The sequence below is a fragment of the Vidua chalybeata genome, chromosome 8, assembly GCF_026979565.1.
Source record: "Vidua chalybeata isolate OUT-0048 chromosome 8, bVidCha1 merged haplotype, whole genome shotgun sequence".
NCBI lineage: Eukaryota > Metazoa > Chordata > Aves > Passeriformes > Viduidae > Vidua > Vidua chalybeata.
In genome coordinates, this window is record NC_071537.1 from 3491537 (window position 1) to 3513328 (window position 21792).

Sequence of the window (21792 nt, forward strand, 5' to 3'; positions counted from 1 at the left end):
GAAAGTCAAAATACATCCTTTTCAACTGGTGGCCAAGCAATAACATCTTCCAGGAGGAAGAAGGGTTTTGTAGCTACCTGCAGGCAACGTAAACGTCACAAGGTCAGTCAGAAAATAGCAAGCAAAGTCTCCCTTGCGCTGATGGAGAGATGCAGCAATTTCACGGCGGATTTGCTCCGTGACCTCTGGACACACCATGGCAGGAATGCACTTGGCTGCATGTTGGGATACCTGTAAAACAACACAGTTACTGCACTCAGGATTATCCCATTCAGCATAAAGGTTTGGGAGGGATGACCACCAGCAGAGAGTATTTGGTTAGCAAGGAATGCAAGAGAACTGTAAACACTGGCACCTTGAAAGATCTAAAGTTTAGTGACTCTTAATGAAATGTCTCATTTGTCATGGAACTGATAACATAGATCTGGTTAAAAAACATCTTTAAATTGAAGAAGTGAATTAACAGGTGACCACTTCCAGCTGAAAAAGAGGAAAAAAACAGGTAAGAGCTCATAATAACAGCAATCTCAAATCTCATGCATGAGTCAAGTCTAGATTCAACAAAATTTTATTACCACTTTTAATTTTATTACCAGATTGTTTCCTACAATCTTCCCAAAAATTATGAAGCTAAGATAGTTAAATTTCTCCAGTTCTAGTCAAAAACCCATTAAATGATGAAGGACAAGTGGCACAGGGATGACACCAGATGCATATTAAAAAAACACCTTTAAGACCCACATTTTCACTCATTCATATCCTAGAAAAGGAAATTATCACTGGGGCTCAAACACTACTAAGCACTCCCAGAAATGACAAGATGAGTCAGTATTCCTAGGCACTGAAACAAAACCAAACACAAAAATTCCTAAGACAGTATTTCAGTAAATTAACTTGTTTTAAAACATGCAACTCCATCCACAGAGTTATGTAAGCAGCACAAAGCTACCGATATTAGTTGTATATAAATATATATATTCAAGGCTTTAGCTACATTTGTCTTGCTTCATCTACTCTTTTTAATTATTCAACACTAAGCATTCCATCATCTTTATGTGCTTTGTAGGCAAACAGCAGCTTTCAGAATTACACTAAGCATCAGGGAAGGAGGCAGAGTAAAAATCTGGCCCTGATCAGGTGAGCAATCAAAAGTCTGAGTTGAAGAAAACAGACAAAAAAAAAAAAGGTAACAGAATTATTTACAGGGAGAAGATGGAGAACAGCAGAGGTCACCAGAAGTGAGGTGACACAATAGAACGTGGAAGAGCAAATCAGAAGAACCAGCCAGTCTATAAAATGGGCAAGGAATAGAAAAAAATGCAGCCATTTTGCAAAGCAAGAAATTTGCCTCTCTCTGCAAGAGAAGCTCCCACAAAAGCCAGGAAAGCCAGCCCAGGTAGATTTACTCATTAACAAACTCAGAATTAACTACGCTGTCATTGATGTCAGTGTTTCGCTTTGAGAGCATTTCCTCTGCCTCACCCAGAGCACAGGAAGCCTCACAATAGCTCACTTCCACTGCCAGTAAAGTCACAACGTGTGCCAAGACTGTTCATTAATGAGAAAACTGAACATGTTCAGGGTCATCACAAGGGAGTCTCTTAAAGCAAACTCACTTCTTGAGGAGAAATCCGAGGCACAAGGCAGCGATTCACGTATATTCTATCACCACCACAAATCAGAGCTGCATGCCACTGGCTGCACACAGGGGTGCAGTTACCTAGAGTGCTGCTCCATGCCTGCAAGGGCCAGGGGAGCTCACCTCAGTGAGGAGGATGGCCAGCATGTCCTGCCTCTGGAAGCGGATGGCCAGGTGCACAAGGGTGTAGCCCACGTCGAAGGCGGACGGGCGGTTCAGCAGCCGCACCTCGTCCGCCGTCAGCTGCCGGGCAATGTCCCCTCCAGACGACTTGTAGGCTTCCACAGCAGCCAAATCACCTTCCACAACTCCTGAGGGCAGAGAAACAACACACGGCTCGTTTTAGACAGCGAGGGAGCATTGTGGAACAAGCCACCTCATTTCACAGCTCACCTGTAGCTGTCCTGTTACAGGCCAAACAGACGATGATCAGCTAGCTGCATAGCAAGAAACTTGCCAATATTTTATTATTTTAGGCAGAAGACTACAAAATATTTACACTTACCTCATATCTCAGACTATTTCTATTACCCACATTAGCTGGAAAGTGTAAGAGACCAAAAGCCAGCTCAGAAGTGGACCCATGATGAAACACCAACAGTAACATACACACAAGTATTTAATTTGACCAGAGAGAAAGTCATTTCTTCACAGTACAGAGATTAGTTTGATTATTTTATCACAAATTATCAGATCATAGAAACAGGATCTATTGAAAGGTTTTTGGACTAAAAGTTTTATTTTTTCCAAACAGTACAAATGGTATGAAGCATAAATTTTTCTCTTCAGCTCACCATCTCTGCTACTAATGAAGCATGAGAGTTTCACTCAGGATACTCTATTAAATATGAATTAAAGAGAAATTAAATACACTGTGTGTATCTTCTAAAGCAAGATGAGAGGAACAATGCATGACCCCAATGTCTTCTAGAGTCCCTGGAAATCTTTGATTTCTGTGCCATGCTTCCTATGAAGACCAATCATGCTGAATGTATTCCTTAGCTGCAATTATCAGAATACACCACCAGTAAGATGTGGAGCTGTTAACAGGATCTGTTCCAACATAACACTTCCTAAATTCAGAAATTCCTTCAAATATATTCTATTTTAGGTACGTGGTCCACAAGAGAACAGTGCAGTGCTGAACTGAGGAAACAGAATAGTGTCCCTAAAGCCATCTTTACTGGAGCAGTAAATAGAATCTCACTCCTGAGAAGCAGCCCCTGTTGCAGCAGCTCAAGCAGAGAAGAGCACAGATGACAAATGAGAAAACCCTGTCCCTATTTTCTGCAGCTAAACCTCCTTCCCAGCTCCTGAGAGCCAGCAGCTGAGTGGAGGCTGGAGATTGAGACCCAACTCCATCCTTCACTTCATTTGCTCACCAAGACATAAAAGCTGATGAACAGGAAAGGTCATCAAACCCAATCAGGACAATCACTCCCAATCAGGACTTGAAGTTAAATTAAAAAAGGAAAAAAACACAACACTTCCCGCCCCCTCAGCCCAAACGAGTAAAAATCCCCTACCAAAATTAAACAAACTCCAACACAACAAACTGAAATGGCTGCTAGCAGAGAAGCACACCAACCACTGGCTTGCTGGTTAATCCGGGATTTAGAAAAGCATTCTTAGCTCAGCCAAAAACTATATTTTTGAATGCTGAGATTATAAAGCTTTCAGAAGAAACACAGGGGGAAAATGGATTATCAGTGCAAGACATTTCTCTACGAAGTTATCAGCTGTGCTGTGTAAGTGTCCACAGATAACAGTTTGATTATTCAACAGAGGTCTGAAGCAGAGAAGTTCCAAAACAACAATTCAACTGCAAATTTTAGTCCTACAGTGTCTACCCACTCATTCCAAAGTCCTAACGGGCCAGGGCAGAAGGAAAACCATACAGACAGTATTTTGTAGTTTGTGCTGCCTGTGTCTGTCTCCTGTAAGGAAGACATTCCTGTTCCTCTCCAGCACTACTGTCTCATTCAGTGCCTGCCCATGTATTCTCCCCTGATGAGTTCTGTCTGTCCAATTTTAGTTCTTGCTCTGTAGGAGTCAGAAGTGCCAAGTGTAGAACTTTATTTCCATGCAAGCAACATTTTTGCCACTGATAAGACAATTCCTCATGGCTGCTGCAATGATCATTCTAACCAAATACTCCAAACTGATGTTTTGTGTGTGTGTGTAGATTTGTATGTGTATCCAGATAATTGATCAAATTTCCCATGACCTGCCCTCTTAAAACAAGTTATACCAGAGCTTTGGCAAACCCAAAAATCAGAGGAAAGAAGAAATGTGATAGTAGAGCAAGTTCTCTGCTATCTTATGATATTTTATTATTATTACATTAATTTCGGAGAAGCACCTTGTTAAAGGCTAAAAGGCACATCAACCCTTTTTGTATTTTAACCAGTCCTACTGACACAGGGGAGACTCCTGTTACCACATCTGCACCTTCCACCACGTCCCCCAAGACAAACACACCAAAGACCACCCAAGACTGGTAGGTGGCCACTCTGAGAATCCAAATATCCACAACTGATTTCAAAGTCCAAACAAATATCCCTAAAATTATCTTTTGGTGACAGATGATCAGACCCAAATCACATTCCGGCCAGCCAGCCTGTCAAGCAGTACATTTTACTACAGCCTACTACTGGGAAATTCATCATTTTAATTGTTCTTCCAGTCCCCCACCCTCAGCTGCTTATTATCATCCCACTCTTCATCAATCCTCAGCAACAACTGAGATCTAAGGCTGATGCTGAGGTGGTCATGTGAGGTTTGGAAATGCCTTTTTCAAGCACTAACTACTACAAGCTGCAATAAGGATCCAAATCAGTGACATGTGCTCTGTGCAGCACTGCCAGTTCTGGAAGTTTATTCCCACGTCTTGCAATACTTGACATTCCCACAAGCCCCATGTCCTAGAATTACTAAAATTGTTATATAAGCTGTCAGTTAAAAAGTGCATTTCTAAACTTTGCTGATGAGGTTTAAGCTAAAGACCAAGTAATACATCCAAACCAGGCAAACTGAGTATGCTTTCTAGGCCTCATTTAAAAAAAAAATTAAACAAGGAAATGTATTTTTAGTAGTACTTTAGGTATAGGGTTGGTGTGCTGCATGACACAAACCAGCACAGCTACAGCTTATGGAGAGATGGCAGTGTGACTGTGTGCATGAATGCTATCTGGTCATCCTGTGTTCTTTAATCAAAACAGGTAAAAATTATTCTTTATAGCAGGGGGAAGCATCAGGAAGTTTTTGTTTGTCTAGTCCAACTCAATACTGCAGGGCTGCTATTCCATGGGCATTACAAGCCTCCTTGGCCCCTCTGAGCCACAGCAAGAAGTTAACATTTCTCTTTACCTGTTCTACCAAATATCTAATCCACTGTAGCTACTTCAGAACAGGGAAAATTCCTGACAGCCCACCACGTGCCACCCTGCTTACAGTGCCAGTCTATACAATCCAAGGCAGCAGTGGACACAAAATATAGTACTAACAGGCAGACTGTCAGAAATATGAACCAGAAAACACAAATCTTGCCCCAAAACTATGAGATGAATTTGCCTACATGCACCATGCCTGCAATTCTGGAATTCAGTATCACCATACTAAAATGAGACCTGAATATGCTCGTATTGCCAACAGGAGGCACATTCCTACAAAGGCTCTGATTTCTGTGGGATGAGCCAGAGCCTCCAATTCATTAAGTCTATTTAAACAGAGCTTTAAACCCCCACTGTTTATGAGAAATACTACAGAAATATTTACTGATGTTATAATTCCTTGCATTTCACAACACAGAAGTGCCTCATTACTTACACAAGCAGACTGAATTGTGTCCTGTGCCAGTTGGATTATTCCCCACTGACACCCACTGCATTCCCCACACTGGTGAAATGTCAAAAGGAAGAGTGGCATTTGCCTGAAGATTGTTCCCAGAACACTTGGGAGCCTCCAGGAGCTCAAACCCTTGTGAAGGCAGAGCCCTGATTGGCTTCAAGAGCAGCACAAATGCAAACACATCCCAGTGACTCAGTGCCTGCTCCTGATCCACACAACCACAGCTTTCCTTTAAAGTGGACTCCAGAAATGTCCCTTTGCTGTTACCCCTGAATAGACCAGTCTTTGTGTGCCCCCTAAAAAATTCTGCTTGGCCTAATGTAAAATCTTTGACTATAGTCTGACATCCTAAGGGAGAGGACAGATTGTCAAGTGCTGCACCCAAGTCATGAGAAAATACAACTACAAGTCAGAATTCTGCATTTACTGGTTCAACTGTGCTCCCATTTTGCAATTCAGGCATTTCCTCTTATTGGAAGACTTTCACAGCACCAGGAGCCAAGGTTTCTTTCTTCTTCTAGTAAAGGCCTGCCTGTTATGAACAGCACAGATCAGACATTTGCAATCTTAGTATATATTAAATGATAGAAATTTAAAAGGGTGTTTCAGAAGACTAAATTTTAAAAAATATTAACCACTCAATTACAACTCTTATCATCTTGATCCTCCTACAGCTTTTACAACTTCCTTCTTTATTAGATGTCAATATTATCCTCATATTAAATAAGCCAGAATTAGCTGCTTAAACCAAACTATTCCAGCTTAAGGTGCTATTGTGTTTACTCTTTAGAACATGTAAATATTTATAGGGTTTAGTGCAGTTATATAAACTTGGAAAATATGCAAGATAGGCTTACAAGCATTACTAGAAAACCAAGTCCTGCTTTCCCTTAGTGCACTTTTCCAGTGGCTTCAGAACAGCCAGATAGAAAAGTTCCCAAGGAAAATACTACAGCACAGCCTTTATTGACTTCAGCATCTTTCTGATAGTTGTGGAGCACTGGCTGGCACAAGCTGCAAATGAAGTAGGCAAATTCTTTCAGCAGACTGCTGCAGCTGTGACTAAGCAAAGAACCACCTGGGATTAGGGATTTCTGGGATTCAAGGAGGCAGCAATGCCTCCAATAACCGTGTTCTTCATCTGAGCAGACTGCAAAAGGAAACACTTCATCTTAAGGAGGTCATTGTGCCTCCTGTGAGGGACAATGCCTTGAACTGCTTGGCAAGAGAAGGCAAATTGCTCAAACAACCAAGTCAGACATTTTAGAAGTCGGAAGTGGAGACAGCTCCTGCTGAAATATAAAGCAGATCAGAGACAGAGCCCTGTGCTGCTTCTCTTCTGCCACAGATACAACTGCAAGTGGTCTGTCATAGATATGCTCTCATTTACTCATCTAAGGACTAATCCTAAGATTGGTTTAAGTGCCAGCAAGAGAGAGGCTGATCAACTGACCCACTAAAACCTAATTCTGACACCTGTTAAGAATCTGTTCTCCTCTAATACAGACTGCTGAGGACCTGTGGCATTCTCTGGAGCTGAGTCAGCCCTCAGGCTCCTCCAGCTCTTCACCAGGGGCTCATCAGGTGGCCATAAATGAAGTTTTACTGATAGTAAGTGACTCACAATTTCAGCCAGAGAAGAATTTCTCCTGAAGGACAAACTGCTTTGCAAGCAAATGTGACACAACAATTTATAAAAAAAGAGGGGTTGTCTGAAAAACCTTTATGGGCCTTTTACACACCCTTCTGTCCCTTCTCTTTCTTGATTTCCAGGGCCTCCCTTGTCAGTATTAGTACACAATCAACAGCAGGCCACTCTCCAGGTAATGACAAACTTCTGTATATTAAGGTTTTTTTTTGATTCTTCAAGCTCAGCAAATTGCATCAGCTAAAAAAAAAAAAAAGAAGTAAATACTTCCAAGAAGGCATATACCTTAGACCTGAAGCCATCCAATGCAAGAGAGGATAACTGTTGGTTATTCTTTGTTCCATGCAAACAGCTCTTCTCCCTACATACAATCCATGTAGTATGTTTTGAATATATCATTACAAGACGAAGCAGCACAGATGTAAGAACAACTGTTTAAAGATGTCCTTCTCCCTCTCCAATCTGTCACAGGCATCCACACCCCTTGTTACTTGCAGGGTTGTACCCCAAAGGGAGGCTAGACAGTGGAAAATCATTAAAGTTAATAATTAAAGTTAACCATCAGGGCTTCTAAGGGAAATTGAAATAATTGGTTTTAACATGATCATTTATTCAATTATTTGTAGCATAAAATATCACAGTGTTTAAGAAAAGTAGTCAGGAGACCAAAGTAAAAGGAGTTATCATTTTCTGCAGGCAGAGTTCTCCTTAGTCTCAAAGATATACACACACAAATGTAAAGCATTTACGACAGGACAGATGTCCAAGGCACAATGACAATCCACAGAGCTCTCCCAGCCAGGTGAGAGTTGTGATCTTACATCACTGCTACCTGGCACAGCAGCCAAGTCATGCTTCCCACTGTTCCACGGGAACAGGGAAGGAGGCTGGTGTGTACAAATCACACCAGGGACTCTTCCCCCTCCACCCATCCCCACAGGCACCGTCTGAGTGCCCAGGCACGGCCAGCGTGGCAGGGCATCACCTGGCAGTGAGTAATCCATGCTGCACTTCCCTAAACAGCTCCAGCCCAGCCTGACAGCTGCAAGGAGAGGTGCATGGCCTCTCCTGGCCTCCAGCAGCCTGTTCCCACCCACACACTTCCCACTCCCTAGCACGGCACAAACAGAAGCATCAAGGTTCAGCTGTACCCTGGATGTGATGAGGAAGTCAGTCTGAACTTACTACACCAGCAAAAGGAAACAAAATCCCCACAGCCCCCACAAAAACATCCCCTAATCCAGCTTCATTTTCAAACACCCAGGAGGACAGAAAGGGGCACCTGGGACGACTCTGGGTGGCAGTGCCAGCTGAAAGCACCTTGTCCATGTCAGTTCAGATCCTTCAGGCTGCCTTTATAAATACTCAGAAGAGCCAGAGCTCTGCAGGACAGAGCAGGAGGTGGCTCCGTGTCTCCCGGAGCTGCAGGGCAGCCTGGGACACAGCCCAGCCAACTCCATACCAACGTCTGGCCAGGGAGACTCTCCTTGCCCACAGGGCTTCTGAAGGCCTGGGTAACATATCTGGCACTAATTCAAAACTCTAATGGCATAAAAAAAAACCCTGTAGGAGAGATAAAACAGTTGACAAAGGAAAAACTAAGCAGACATATGTAAGAATACTAGGAATGAACTTACAGTCCTTTTAAGGATGTACTGCAAAACAAGATTCATCACAGATTGCTCTAAATATTTTGGATTTGTTTAAGAAACACACTCTTAGTGGTTTCTTTCACAGAGCTAAGAAGAATGTGTGCCTACTTGATTTGGGAGGCACCATCCCCACAGGGAGCTCTGGCCCATGACAGCAACACCCACCTTACTGACCTGAACCAAGAGAAGAACACACTCTTGCAGCAGGTGATAAACAGGTGGAGGAGAAAGGAAAAGGAGAAGAAATGCAGTTTACTTTTAATCTAGCAGTTCAAGCTCAGGAGTTGCACTCACAACTCAAGAATCCCCAGCAGTGCCCTGCAGCAAACACACTCTGCCAGCAGCACTGTCAAATGCAGCCCTGAAGTGCCAGGAGATGGGAAGCTCCAGGGTAACACCCAAGCAAACTCTGGATGCCAGAGAGGTTTTACAGGCACAGCCATCCTCATCCATTTGTACTCCTTAAACCCACAGCCAGCTGAAACCAGCTTCACCAGACCCCCCAGTAACTCCTGATTGTTGCACATGCTATTCTGTAAGTCCCACAGGCCACCAGGACTGCCTGACAGTCTCTGCCACAGGTACCATAAGTTATAGAAAAGGTAATAAAAGTTTAATTTAAGTATACATCAGTTCCCTCCCCTAAGAAATGAGTCACCTTGGACTCGACATTAATCTTGTTCTAGGCCACTATGGTAGAAAACATTGGTGTCATTGCAGAAACCATTTGTAACTCCTCTTTGTAATTCAAACTGGGATTTGGAGGAAGCCAGTAAGCCACACTTACTCCAGTTTCTGCTAGGATTTTAATAAATTTTAACCACATGAATCAGTTTAAAATCTCATCTTTCTGAGAAAGAATCACCCAACAGATACAATCACTCTGAAAAAAACAAGTCAATAAAAAAAACAAGTACATTCAAGTACATTTGCTGGCAGAGTTTGAATGGGGGAATACCACTAATCCTTCTGATTTGGAAGGAATACCCTCCATCAAGGGAACTATTCATGCTGAAAGGCAGGAGTTGCACTCATCACATTTTGTCCAGCCTGGATTTGCAGGGAATAGAAGCCTTGATGACATGTTTACTTACCGAGGTAGGAAAAGCATTAATGGATGCCTCCAACAGAACAAAAAAAATACAAACACACACAAAAATACAAACACACACACACCTTCTTAAATCTACTTTATACACATCATTCCATGTTTCAGCTAAAAAAAAAACAGATGTGGAAAAGAGTGGTCTAATATGTGTTTTTTAATGAAATTTGACATTAAATTTAAGATCTAGTAAAAAGAATTTTGTAGTGGAGTTGAGATGTGAAGAGGGAGTTCAACCAAACAGCTGTCCTAAAGTAAGAGACATTTTCCTTGGTACCTTCTGACAGATAATATCTTCTAAGAGAAAAGAAAATAACCACTCTGCCAAGAATTCCTCCTACTCCTTTAATCTTTATTTTTAACTTCGGGGTTTACTTTACAAGTTAACTTTTTAACAAAAGAGGGATTCAAAGCAAATGGACCCTCCATAACTGACTGAGCTTAAACTTGAGAGGTTTCAGTCTGAAGCACCCAAATCCTTGTTAGGCACCATCTGTCAGAGGGAGCAGGGTAACACACAAACTCTTGGCCATCAATGTTCACAAATTTACTTGGTATTTAACATGAACTTGTCCTGTTTTATAATTTTGCTTGGCTAAGGACTGACAAGTGTTCAGCTCAGCTAAAACTTCCCAAGAGTTCCAGCTGGCAAACAAACAGAACTCACTAAGTAACAGTGACCCACTTGATTTCAATGGTAAAAACAGATGCTTGAGGCAAAAATATTCAATTGACAGTTAAACTGGTTTAAGTACGTCCCACTAAGATCACAAGCAGAAATTTAGCTTATTGCTTTAATGATTACTGGCTAAACTGGTGTATTTTTCTAGCACAGATACAGTACACAACAACCAGAGACAAGCACAAGAGAATCCAGTCAACCTCCATCAATCTTCCTATTGTTATTCCTATTACAAGGAGTATTTTGGGGAAAAAATGGTATCTGCAATATGCAAAATGAAATTCTGAGATGAAGGAGAGATAATTAACAGCTTTGCTGGTTCCTCTGCCCCCATCATCCCTCTCCCCCAGGAGTACAGTAGGTGTTAAAGTTAGAGAAAAAAATCCATGAAAGCTTTCAGCAGGCAGCAGTAACAATCAGCACACAACTCCACCTGCATTCTGCTTTTCTCACCAAGATCCCTTCAGACCAAATCATTATTGCATTACAAAACTTCCAGGAACATGGTTTTGGGTTTTATGTACAACTATATAGTCACAAGCAACATCAAATACTTGCAGACCCATGTTCTTAAATATAAATACAACCCTTCCCACACAGGTTAAATCAGAAGGTGTGAAATATTTTAAGTAATATTTGAATAGTCAAAAAAATCACTTTTGAAAAACCAAAGGGAAAAAATAGCCTAATATTTAATACAATTGTTATCAGAATGCAAGATAAATACCCTTGTAAGGCAGAGGAACAACCTCCAACAACTGACCCTTGGTACTCAATAACTTAAAAAAATACCACACAATTTCAGCTGCTTCATTTCAGAAGGAAAAAATGTTGTAAGGAACTGGAGGTATCAGGAAATACTGAGGCATCTCTTTCCAAAAGGAAGTGTGCATGTCTAACTACTCACACAACACAAAAATAAACCAGAATATTTATTAGCTCAGAGAAACCAAACGCAGCATAGCCACAAAAACATTTACACCTGATCAAATATGTTAAACAAAGCAGCTCCACTAATTAGCTTTTTGATTACAACAACCATGAAGTGACTTTGTGAAACATTAAGGAACAGCATGAGACATACTAGTAGAGCCAGAGTTTCAAACGAAGTGTTTTACTCTAAAAATAGTTGCATATTTCAAGTGTTGAACCTGCTCGTATGCTGGGGCACACGATATCTGCTTCTGGGAAGCTACAGCACAGAAGTTAACTCACAAGGTCAAGAACTGAAGAAAACCCTGCTCTCACATGGCTCTGTTCTTTAACAGCACTGCGAGAATTATCCAGCATTTCCTTAGGAAAGCACTAAAATACAAAACAAAATTGGTATTTGAATGTTTTTTGAAGCAGCTGACTACAAAAATACTTTCAGAAAGCCTGTAAACATTTACAACACAGTATGTGTATTAATACAACATTATTACTTTCAAGGTCAGTATTACACATGCAGTTTCTTGGAGCTACATATTTTGGTGTTATTTTTAACATCTGACAGAGCATCTTGTACTGTTGCAAGCTCTACACTGTTTACAAATACTCCCAAGCTGCAGCTGCTGACTCTACAGAGCATGTCTTGCCACAGCAAAAAGAAGAGTAATTTTAATTATCCATTAATGGTATTTTTTACAGTACTACATGTACTTGTGTTCTGTAGATTTGATTTGTAATTTTTCCACCTTTTGACAATTACAGGGAACAACAAGCTTTGGTTACAAGAATATCCATTTCTACAAAAGGTCAAAAAAGTCCGAGTACACTTGAGAGACACGTCTAACCCTGTTCAGATTATGGATGAACTTCGCAGCCTCTCTCAGCAGGTGCTATTTCAGGAACCTCTACATTTGGCTTACTTTTTAAAATGGAAATGCAGAGATAAAAAAAAACTGGTTTGAAATCAAATGCCAAGTTTCTGTTTTAATTCTTCATCCTCCCAAAATATTTAACCACCAGCACAAGAGCAGAAGGTAGCAGTAAACAACTTACCCACACAAGCATTTAGGAACAGCCAGTCAGTCTTTTTCATTCTATTTTTTATTTGCTTTAGTTTTTTGAAGTCAACTTCAAGCTCCTCCTTGCTGCCAACAGCTCCAGCCAATTCAATTCTTTGGAAGTCCATTTTCACATCAGATTCACGTTTGGTTGTTGGTGGAGATCTTCTTTGGCTATTACCACTACTACAGCTGCCTCTCCACCGAGCCCTGTCTTGCTCGTTTATGATGGAAGAAGCCTCTTCTGTGTCTGCCAGTTCTATTGCTTCAATGTTGTTGGGTCTGGGGTGGTCACATACAACACATTTCCTGGCCTTGGCCCAGTTTTCATATGTACAAACAGAACAAGTCCAGTGCTGAGCCCTTGTGTTTAGTTTATTTCTGTCATTGTATTCCTCACACGGATCCACGGAAAAAGGGACCGGTCTGGAGCCGGAGCCTGAAGACTGAGGGGACTCCGTGGGACTCCTGGTCCTGCGCTGAGACAAGCACTGGGTACACCTTATAGCTCTTGGCCAGTTCAAGTACGTGCACATGTGGCACGACCATTTATTTGCACTTTCCATACTGTAGGATGATTTAACCCTTGGTCTTGCACTGGAATCCGGGCAGATCAAAGGACTGCTCCCTCCTTCAGTGCTCGTAGGATCCCAGTCCCTCCCGATATCACTGGAACCACTTTTGAAAGGATCTTCTGTGATAATTGTTCCACTGGGTCTCTGGGCACGACACATGGTGCACTTGATTGCAGAAGGCCAATTCTCATATGTACAATACTCACAGGCCCATTTAATTCCACGCTCTGTCATCGTGCACTCCTTGAAATGAACTGCGGCGAGCAGAAAGCTGAGGAGTCAGAACACACCATCAGTACACAGTGCCAGCAAAGGAGCTGCTCAAAACAACAAATGAATGAGATTTAACCCCATGGATATAAAAATCAGGCTGGCCTAATGGGCAATCTTTTTTATTTCATATTATTACAACATCTAAGGGGAGTAAAACCATATGAAAAGGGTAAGACTTGACCTACCGGCATTTTACATGCAGATTTCAAGATTTACAAGTGCAAAAATGAGAAAAAACCTCAGTCCTGCATTTCTGAAACTCTTCAAATTTGCACAGAGACTTCTAAACAAATTCAGAATACCCATTAAGCACTGACAATACTGGAGAAATGACCGGTACAGCTACAGAAACAAGTTATAAATATTAAATTCTTAAAATAAAACTCCACGTGAACACAGCAGTACAAGAAAAGGAACACAGAGTCTAAGTCCTGTAACAGACCTCACAGGATTTGGAAGTACAGAGTGTATCAGGTGGGCAGTTACACAGTGAGTAAGCAGTTCTTTCAGAAAAGGAGGCTGTTGGAATTTACATAAAATATTTACAATTTGAAAACTTTAGAAATGTGCTTAACCAAGACTAGGTCTTGACTGGACATCACCCATATCAGAAGTATCACAAAGTGAAAATGCCACTTGAAAGCAAGAACAAGCACTGTGTGTTGGCAGGCTAAGACAGGATTTTCATGCTACAAATTCAGATTTCAACTCAATTCCAACTCACTTTTTCTCTAATGAAGAGGGGATTCTGTCTTCATGCTGGCTCAGACCTTTTCTTCAGATTGCTGAATATAAAGGATGAGACTAAGCAGATAACTATTCCTGTAAACAAAATGAAAAGAGACTCATTATAGGTTTCCTACTGGACCTGAGTAACCAGAAAGTTAATTATTAAATGCCACACCTATTCTAATCCAAATTTACTTGGTTAAACCCAGTCATGACCTGCTGAGGCCACGAGAGACTGGTTAAAATAAACCAGTATTTATAAAAAAACAGTGGCCACACAAAGTGATCAATGTGCTAAAGTAAAAGAAGTAGATCCAAGCAACAAGTTCACACCAAAACATCCATGAACACTCTTACTGCAATCTGAAACTCTGGATGGGGAAGGCAGAAAAAGCTTTGTGTAGAGAGCATAATAGAGGGAAAGGGTGAGGCAGGTAGATAAAGGACAACCAGACTAACGTACACAGCATTTTCTCCCCTACCCCAGAATAGTTACCCAGAGTGTAAAACTCAAAGTGCTAGTTTTAAGAAGGCAAATACAAATTTTAAGAAGGCAAATACTGATTAAATACAAACTTGTCACATCACTTGACCAACACTTCTTATTTATCATATTGCAACTCTCTCAGCTAACAAAACCACCCAGAGCCCAGGAAACTAAAACTCACAAGCTGCACAACAGGATTAAATTCAAAACAAGACACATCAACCCAAAAATTAGTTAATACCTGTCCCCCAATTAGCCAGTGTTTTATGAGTTAGTACATTCTTCACTGAAATACCTTCACACACACCTTGCTCTATCAAGGCATAGCTGAGACTTCTACTTAAATTTGTCAGCCTTACTCCTACTGTCTCCTCCTGAGGACTCCAGCACTGAACACGGGTTTTTTCCAAGAGCTCAAGTGATCTATTCAGCAGATCAGGTGGCTGCATGAATGAGGGGCTATCGCATGGCCAGGACAGAGGAGAGGGCAGCACTATCCTTTTCCATAGCAATCCATATTTATGCTGCATGAAAGCTCAGGAGCAATCAGGAACACAGAAAGCTCTCATAGAGCTCGGGTTCAATAGTACTGGTTTGAACAGCCTGCAGAGCACTTCACTCCCACCTCTACATTATAAAACTGTGTCACACTGAGGAATGTGCTGAAAAGGCAATCAGATTTCCTGCTGCTTCCCCTCCACCATTCCTGACAGATGTCCATGCCCTTTTATAATGGGGAAAAAAGGAGCTGGATCATATCAGGGACCCCATATCTGTGACAAAGTAAGTGAAAAATGTATACATATATACAGGAGAATACAAAGTTAATTTGATTTTACTAAAGATGACTTTGCAAGGAAGACTTTTTGGGAATTCTAAGGAAAAAAGGTTTCTCTACTTTGCCAAAGCACCTCCTATATTAATACACTAGACACCAGTTTTATCTATTCCATTTGGTCAAAGCTTTTCCCCCAATTCTAAAAATAAGGTTTTTAATTACTTTCTTAATAAGCTTCTTCTCTCTAGAAATAGAGTTTTTTTAGGAATTAATGTTTTGTAGTTAGAAACATGGGAGAGAGTTGAACAGGGTTTTCAGAACAGAGAAGGCAGGAGCACATTGTCCGTGCACCTGCCCCCTGCCACCAACAGATTGTGCCACCAAGGACCACCAAAAGTGGCTGTCCCAATACTCCAGTGCTTGAGAATAATTCCCACTGGAGCAGAAGTTGGTTAGGTTAGAGTAGGTGATGCTTCCCATCAAATCCATAAACAGTCTGTGATGGGTATCTGTAACTGTACATGGTTTCTTCCCTGCCCTAGTTTGTAAGGCTTTAAACAAAGCAGTTCCCACTGCAGACAAATTTCAACCCACATTTGGGACGGGGCATGAAAACAAGACATCATCTGTTTTAGTGATATTAAGACTGGCACAGGAGATTGCAGCTCAAGTTGGAAAGCAGCTGGCTGCAAAAACAATCTAAACGAGTACTGAGATACTACTTGGGAAACAAAATAGCTCAGGACATCCCACGTTACAGGAAAGCTTTCATACCTACCACAAGATCAGCTTTTTAGCTGCAATTATCTTCTGTGCCCCTTAAAAAGCAGATGCTCTCAGACGTAATTCTTAGAGAAGCCGAGTATCTGCAGCTTTGAAAGCCTCTGAGGTATGAGCTCACCACCCCCAAACACAAGGCTTCGGGTTATTATGAAGTAAAGAATATAAAAAGGCTCAATAGAGCAACACAATTTCTCTTCCTTGACAGCTCTGCCAACACCAAGTACAGTGAGGAAATTCAGCACTGGTGGTTTTTTTTGTTTTTCACTTGATCTGACCTCCAATTCTACCCACCATGGTAGCTACCTATAGATGGATCTGGTGGGAGCAGAGCTGGAGGTCAGAGACACCAGACCCATCCAAGTTTGTTTACATCAGGAACTGCAGTGACAGGACAAGGGGAAATGGCCTCACATTGAAAGGGAGTAGGTTTAGATTAGGTATTAAGAATCAATTGTTCCTTGTGAGGGTGGGCAGGCCCTGGCACAGGTTGCCCCAGAGAAGCTGTGGCTGCCCCTGGATCCCTGGAAGTGGCCAAGGAGCCTGGAGCAACAGGGATAGTGGAAGGTGTCCCTATCCATGGCAGGGGATTGGAACAAGGTGAGCTTTAAGGTCCCTTCCAACTCAGACCACTCTGTGATTCTCTGATTTACTGGTGATACAGCATCACCATCCAGCCGCAGCAGTTTGAAGCTTATTACATTTTTTCCCAATTACTTCTTTGACTCTGTTTTCAAGTCAACTTGTTATTTTAGATTCCTCACAGAGGAGAAGCTGAATCATGGAGCACCTCCTCTGACAGAGAAATAGCAATACAGTGACTGTGAAGTGCAGGTGCATGCCTTTATGCCCAAAAAGCACGAGCAGGCAAGAAATTAAAACCCACAAAACTTCAAACAAATTCCAGTTGATCAGTTTAGACAGTGTGCTGAGTATCTTCTGGCCACACTTGTAGAGTAACTCAATACACTGAATAGAAAAATATATTAAGTTCTGATAAATAAGGAACAAAAAACCAAACAAAAAAAAAAAAAAAAAAAAAAAACAAAAAAAATCAAAACCTTATCAGATCACCCTTTTACTACATGAAGTCAGGTGTAAAAGTTCTCCAACAGCACTTTTATGACAGGATATATCACGCTCCCTCAATTGAATTATTCGCTGTGTCCAGAAGTTGTTTTTCCTTTGGCTCAGACAAGGAACAATATGGAGCTCCACTTCATTGAACTATGAAGCCCTCCCTGCAAACAGGCCAGATGCTGATTTAGACCAGTCTACACCAAGGATTTTTGTTGGGATGGTGCTGGCTGAAACCGTATGTAATTACACCGATCAAATCAGTGTTCCTACCTCCAATTCACTTTGTTCATGTCTATGGATGTTCAAATAAAACTGCTTCTGTGTTTAGAGAGAAAAAGGGAGCCCAAGGTGCCAGCATCAGCCTTCAGCAAGACTTGCAAGGCAAATCAAGAACCACCCTCCTTCCCCCCATGCAGCTGCCTCTCACAGGCTGCTCCAAAAAGAAAGGCAGGCTGGTTTCTTTATTTTAAAAACATTAAAGCAACTTGTCAGATGAAAAGAGAAAAGGGATCTCTATAACCAAATGCAGAATCTATTAACACAGCACTTCAGGAGTATAGAAGTAAAACTCTTCACAAATCCTAGCCTTATTTTCCAAGGTGGACATTTACTGACCTTCTTCTCTTAACTTACCAAACTTACTCCACCTTCAGCTATTTGCTCTTCTTTCTCAGTAATTCAGTATAAGCCTCCACAGATCAGAATATTAAAAGCAGAAAGCTTGAACTTGGGCTTCTGTAGTTTGATGGGAACTAACAGTAAGCTCCACTGTCATCTCCTCAAATTAATTTTAATAAAATTAAGAACCTTGACCTCATCAATGGAACAAACATATCAGATCAGGACTGAATCTGGAAGCTTTGCAGTGGTATCTATGTATTATAATAAAGAATGGAAAGATTATTGTGAAGCCACAAACACAGAAGCATTTTCTGCATTAGCCTGAACACACTGAAGCAAGGAATTTAAAAAACAAGCGTAGTTTGCTTTGGTTGTTAGGACAATTCTTTAAAAAGGCAATGATTCAGTCCCAAACAGAGCAGCAAAAAGGAGAAAACACTCTGTCATCTCAGCAAAAGAGCACTGGAATAATTTTCTGCAAGCTGCTCTGTGAGGTGGGGGTTGCACTTAGGAAACGTTGATTTCCTTGAAGAACACCAGCTGGCTGTGCGCAGTGCCGACAGCAGGAACTGGACCCACACTGCAGCAGCCACAGAACGCAGAACCCTTCTCACCAAACACATGCAAGCAGGGTTGGGAGGCTCTGTCAAACTGCATCATCCTCCCATCCTCAGGGCTGCTCCAAACACACACAGATCACCTGTGCTCCCCTGAGCAGGGGAGCTGCTCCTCTGCTCCCCCCAGCACCGGCAGCAGGGACGAGGCTGCTGTCTCAAGAGCAGCATCATCCAGTTAAGACTGGCACAAATCTGAATTCCATGGAAGAGCCAATCACTCCCATGCACATCACAACACAGTTCATAAACTACAGCAGTAATGGTGCATGACAAAAAAACCTGTAAATAGTTACTCAGTTCCAATTAAAATATTTTCAATTTAGCATGTTAAGTGACTTCAAACATTTTCTTCAGTTTTGAAAACCCAGATCACCAAAAATACTCCTTACAGCAGATTTTTAGGTATGACCTGCCTCACCAGCTAAAACTTTTCATCTTGTAAGTGGGGAATGAGTTAAAATCCAGGAGACCTCAGCTCTCACAAAGAAACACAGTGCAAGAAACACAGTTCTCTTAACGAAAAAAAAGCAAGAAAGTAAAAATTAACTTCTGAATATATTCAGAAGTCTGTTCATTGGGTGAATTCAGATGGGTTTCATTTACATAAAATTAATAAAAATTTTGTTTTCATTCTGCTTTATGGATTAGTATCTCATTTCAAAGCATCTTAAATCTACTTTATTAGGTATTTATGGTATTCAGAAAAATTACGCTGATTTTGCTTCAGCTTTCTTTTCAATATTCTATTCACACTTCCAACCCAACTGCTGACTTTTCATAAGCAAAAGAATTGATATGCAGCTTTAATGCAAGAGGATGTCCAATTTTGCTAATGCTCCATGCACTAAGAAGGGAAACAGCTGGGAGGTTTCTGATCTTTGGAGACATCTGAAATACAAGACTGACAATGAACTTTAGGTCTACAACTTAATGTAAACGAATGCATCTGCAAAAGCTGGAAATTCATACAGAATTAAGAGATATTTGAGAATAGTAAATATTTTCTCTTTCTGCTGTCTTTTTTTAAATTTTAATGTTTATCTTTTGAAGCATTTCTGTGCTCTTAGCCACTACAGTTAACCTTCTTGTGTAATTTGCATGGTGCAAGTTTGCATTTTATTCATTACTCATCTCAAATGGGTCAAACTCCATCTAGCTCTATTACATTTGTGACTAAAAGCTAAGAACATCTTAACTGCTGAAAACAACCTATAAAAACCCAGTAGCAGCAGCTTGCTGTTCAGCTCTCTTTCTCTGCCAGGGTTGCTTTTTTGTTTTGTTTTAAGCTCAATTAAAAGTGAACAACTGTCCAGATGAGATGTTACTACATATTAGTCCTTGGACTAAATACAACCAACTGCTTAGAAACCACCACCATTTGGGCAAACAAGGGTAAGCAGTTTAACAGTTACATAATGCATCTCCCACACAATACTAATCAAAACCCAACAAAATGACTTAAAATAATGAGCTATGGTAGAAGATTTGCATAAATACTGCCAGCAGTGTTTAATGAATTTGACCATGAACAGCAACAGATGAATATTGACTTAAGATCTACAGTAACAAACACACACAATAAAACAACAGAACTGTTAAAACTTCATTTTTATAAAGACATTAGCCTTGGACAAAGTACAGAAGTTGAACAAGATGTTTCTTTCTAAAAAGTGAGGTCAAATACAAAAACAGTTTATCTGTGTTTAGACTGTGCCTCAAACACCAGAGCCATTTTTGTTTAGCTCTCAGCCATCCTCACACACAAGGAGGAAAACCAGATGTCACGCTCTGACTGAAAACACACTGTGGACTCAGACATCAAAACCCTGAAACACTTAAACCTGTCCAACAGCAAGAACATTACACCAAGACTTGTACATTTTCTTGTAATTATCCCCTGGACCTCCTCAATACTGGCTGACCATAAATTAGAGCAGGGCTACACACGAAGTCACCATTTAGAGGAGGAAAACCACCTGTCTCCAAAGGAAGCATGGAAACACACGCTCAGCATCCACTATTGGGCAGTTTGCTCCTAATTAATGACAAGCCACATTCACACACAGCCAAGGACTGTCTTTGGTACAAGCATTTCCCATTGGAATACATTTAAGGCAAGTCCCAGTTCAAGTGAGCCAAACAAACTACACTCATTTTATCCAGCTCTTCCTAAGATGCTGGCAAGGCAGCAAAGTATCAAAAAGAGGAAAAAAAGAAAAAATAGTAGCAAAAATGGTATTATCACAGCACACAAAGTCCACTAGCATGGATGCTGCTGCTTAACACAGTGCAAAGAACTAGTATCAAACACCACAGGGAAGACAAATCCAAATTCCTTCTAGAGACACTGATACCAGTTCTGTTTTTTTTTTTTTTTAACCATGTGATTAGTAATCTGTATTTTATAATTATTATGGATTATTTCATAATCTACATCTCTGAGTTAATCACTGCAGGGCACTCTGCACTCCTGGAAAGTTTCAGAGTAACAGCTCTAAAGCAGTACTAACAGGTTCTGGAGTGGGAGTAAGTTTCTACTAAAGGCAACACTGAACAACCTTCTTTAAATAAGCCCTTTAAAAGCCACGAGGTGACATTTTTTTTTCATCCCTACAAAGCTAAACAGCAATGGAGAGGTAAAAAATAAAAAAGTAACTAGTCCATCAGCCCATGTCAGCCCTTCAGCAAGCTAAAATTGAGCTTCTCAGCAGGGATCCAGTAAGGGGAAGCCACTGCAGGTAAAACCTGAGCCCACTGGCCCGTCGGTCAGATGGTGTCAATGACAGGCAGAAGTCCAGGACAGAACAGCCCTGACTCACCAGGGCACTGAGAACCAGTAGAAACCAGAAGTTGATCATCAGCACTTCTTGAACTCAAGACCTGTAGATTGAGGCTCTTCCAGGGGAGTACTGAAATAACAGCAAGGAATAAATCTGCCAGCTGTCTCTACAGAGCCCTGCTTAGATACTGGGAAGATGATTGGAGACTCAAGGAAAACTTTCAAGCCCATTAACCACAAGTCAAGCTCTCACAATGCACTTATGGTCCCAACAACCACAAAAAACAAGATTCTCTCATAAACCAACATTCATAAAACAAACTTCCTATTTTTTGCTGGAATTATACACATTTATGAGATTTATGACAGATGTTTTTCTTCCCATATAATCAACTGACTGTACCAAGAACCACAGAGTTTTTAAATGAGTGGACCTATAAAAGTGTCTGTGAATTCAAAGTCACAAAAAATTACTGATCAAAATAGTTCTAATACACTGAAAAAAAAAAA

General features: G+C 41.0%; 1 protein-coding gene across 2 annotated transcripts in view; it reads right to left on the reverse strand.

The window, feature by feature from the left end:
- Positions 1-21792, reverse strand: part of ZRANB1 (zinc finger RANBP2-type containing 1) — a 44168-nt gene that overhangs the window by 18095 nt on the left and 4281 nt on the right. For both annotated transcript variants that reach the window (XM_053948517.1, XM_053948518.1), the window contains exons 2-5: positions 14136-14233; positions 12559-13409; positions 1763-1950; positions 78-231 (exon numbers count right to left, since the gene is read on the reverse strand). In XM_053948517.1, the coding sequence (XP_053804492.1) occupies positions 78-231; positions 1763-1950; positions 12559-13372 (1156 nt within the window). In that variant the 5' untranslated portion in view covers positions 13373-13409; positions 14136-14233. The remainder of the gene's footprint in view (positions 1-77; positions 232-1762; positions 1951-12558; positions 13410-14135; positions 14234-21792) is intronic.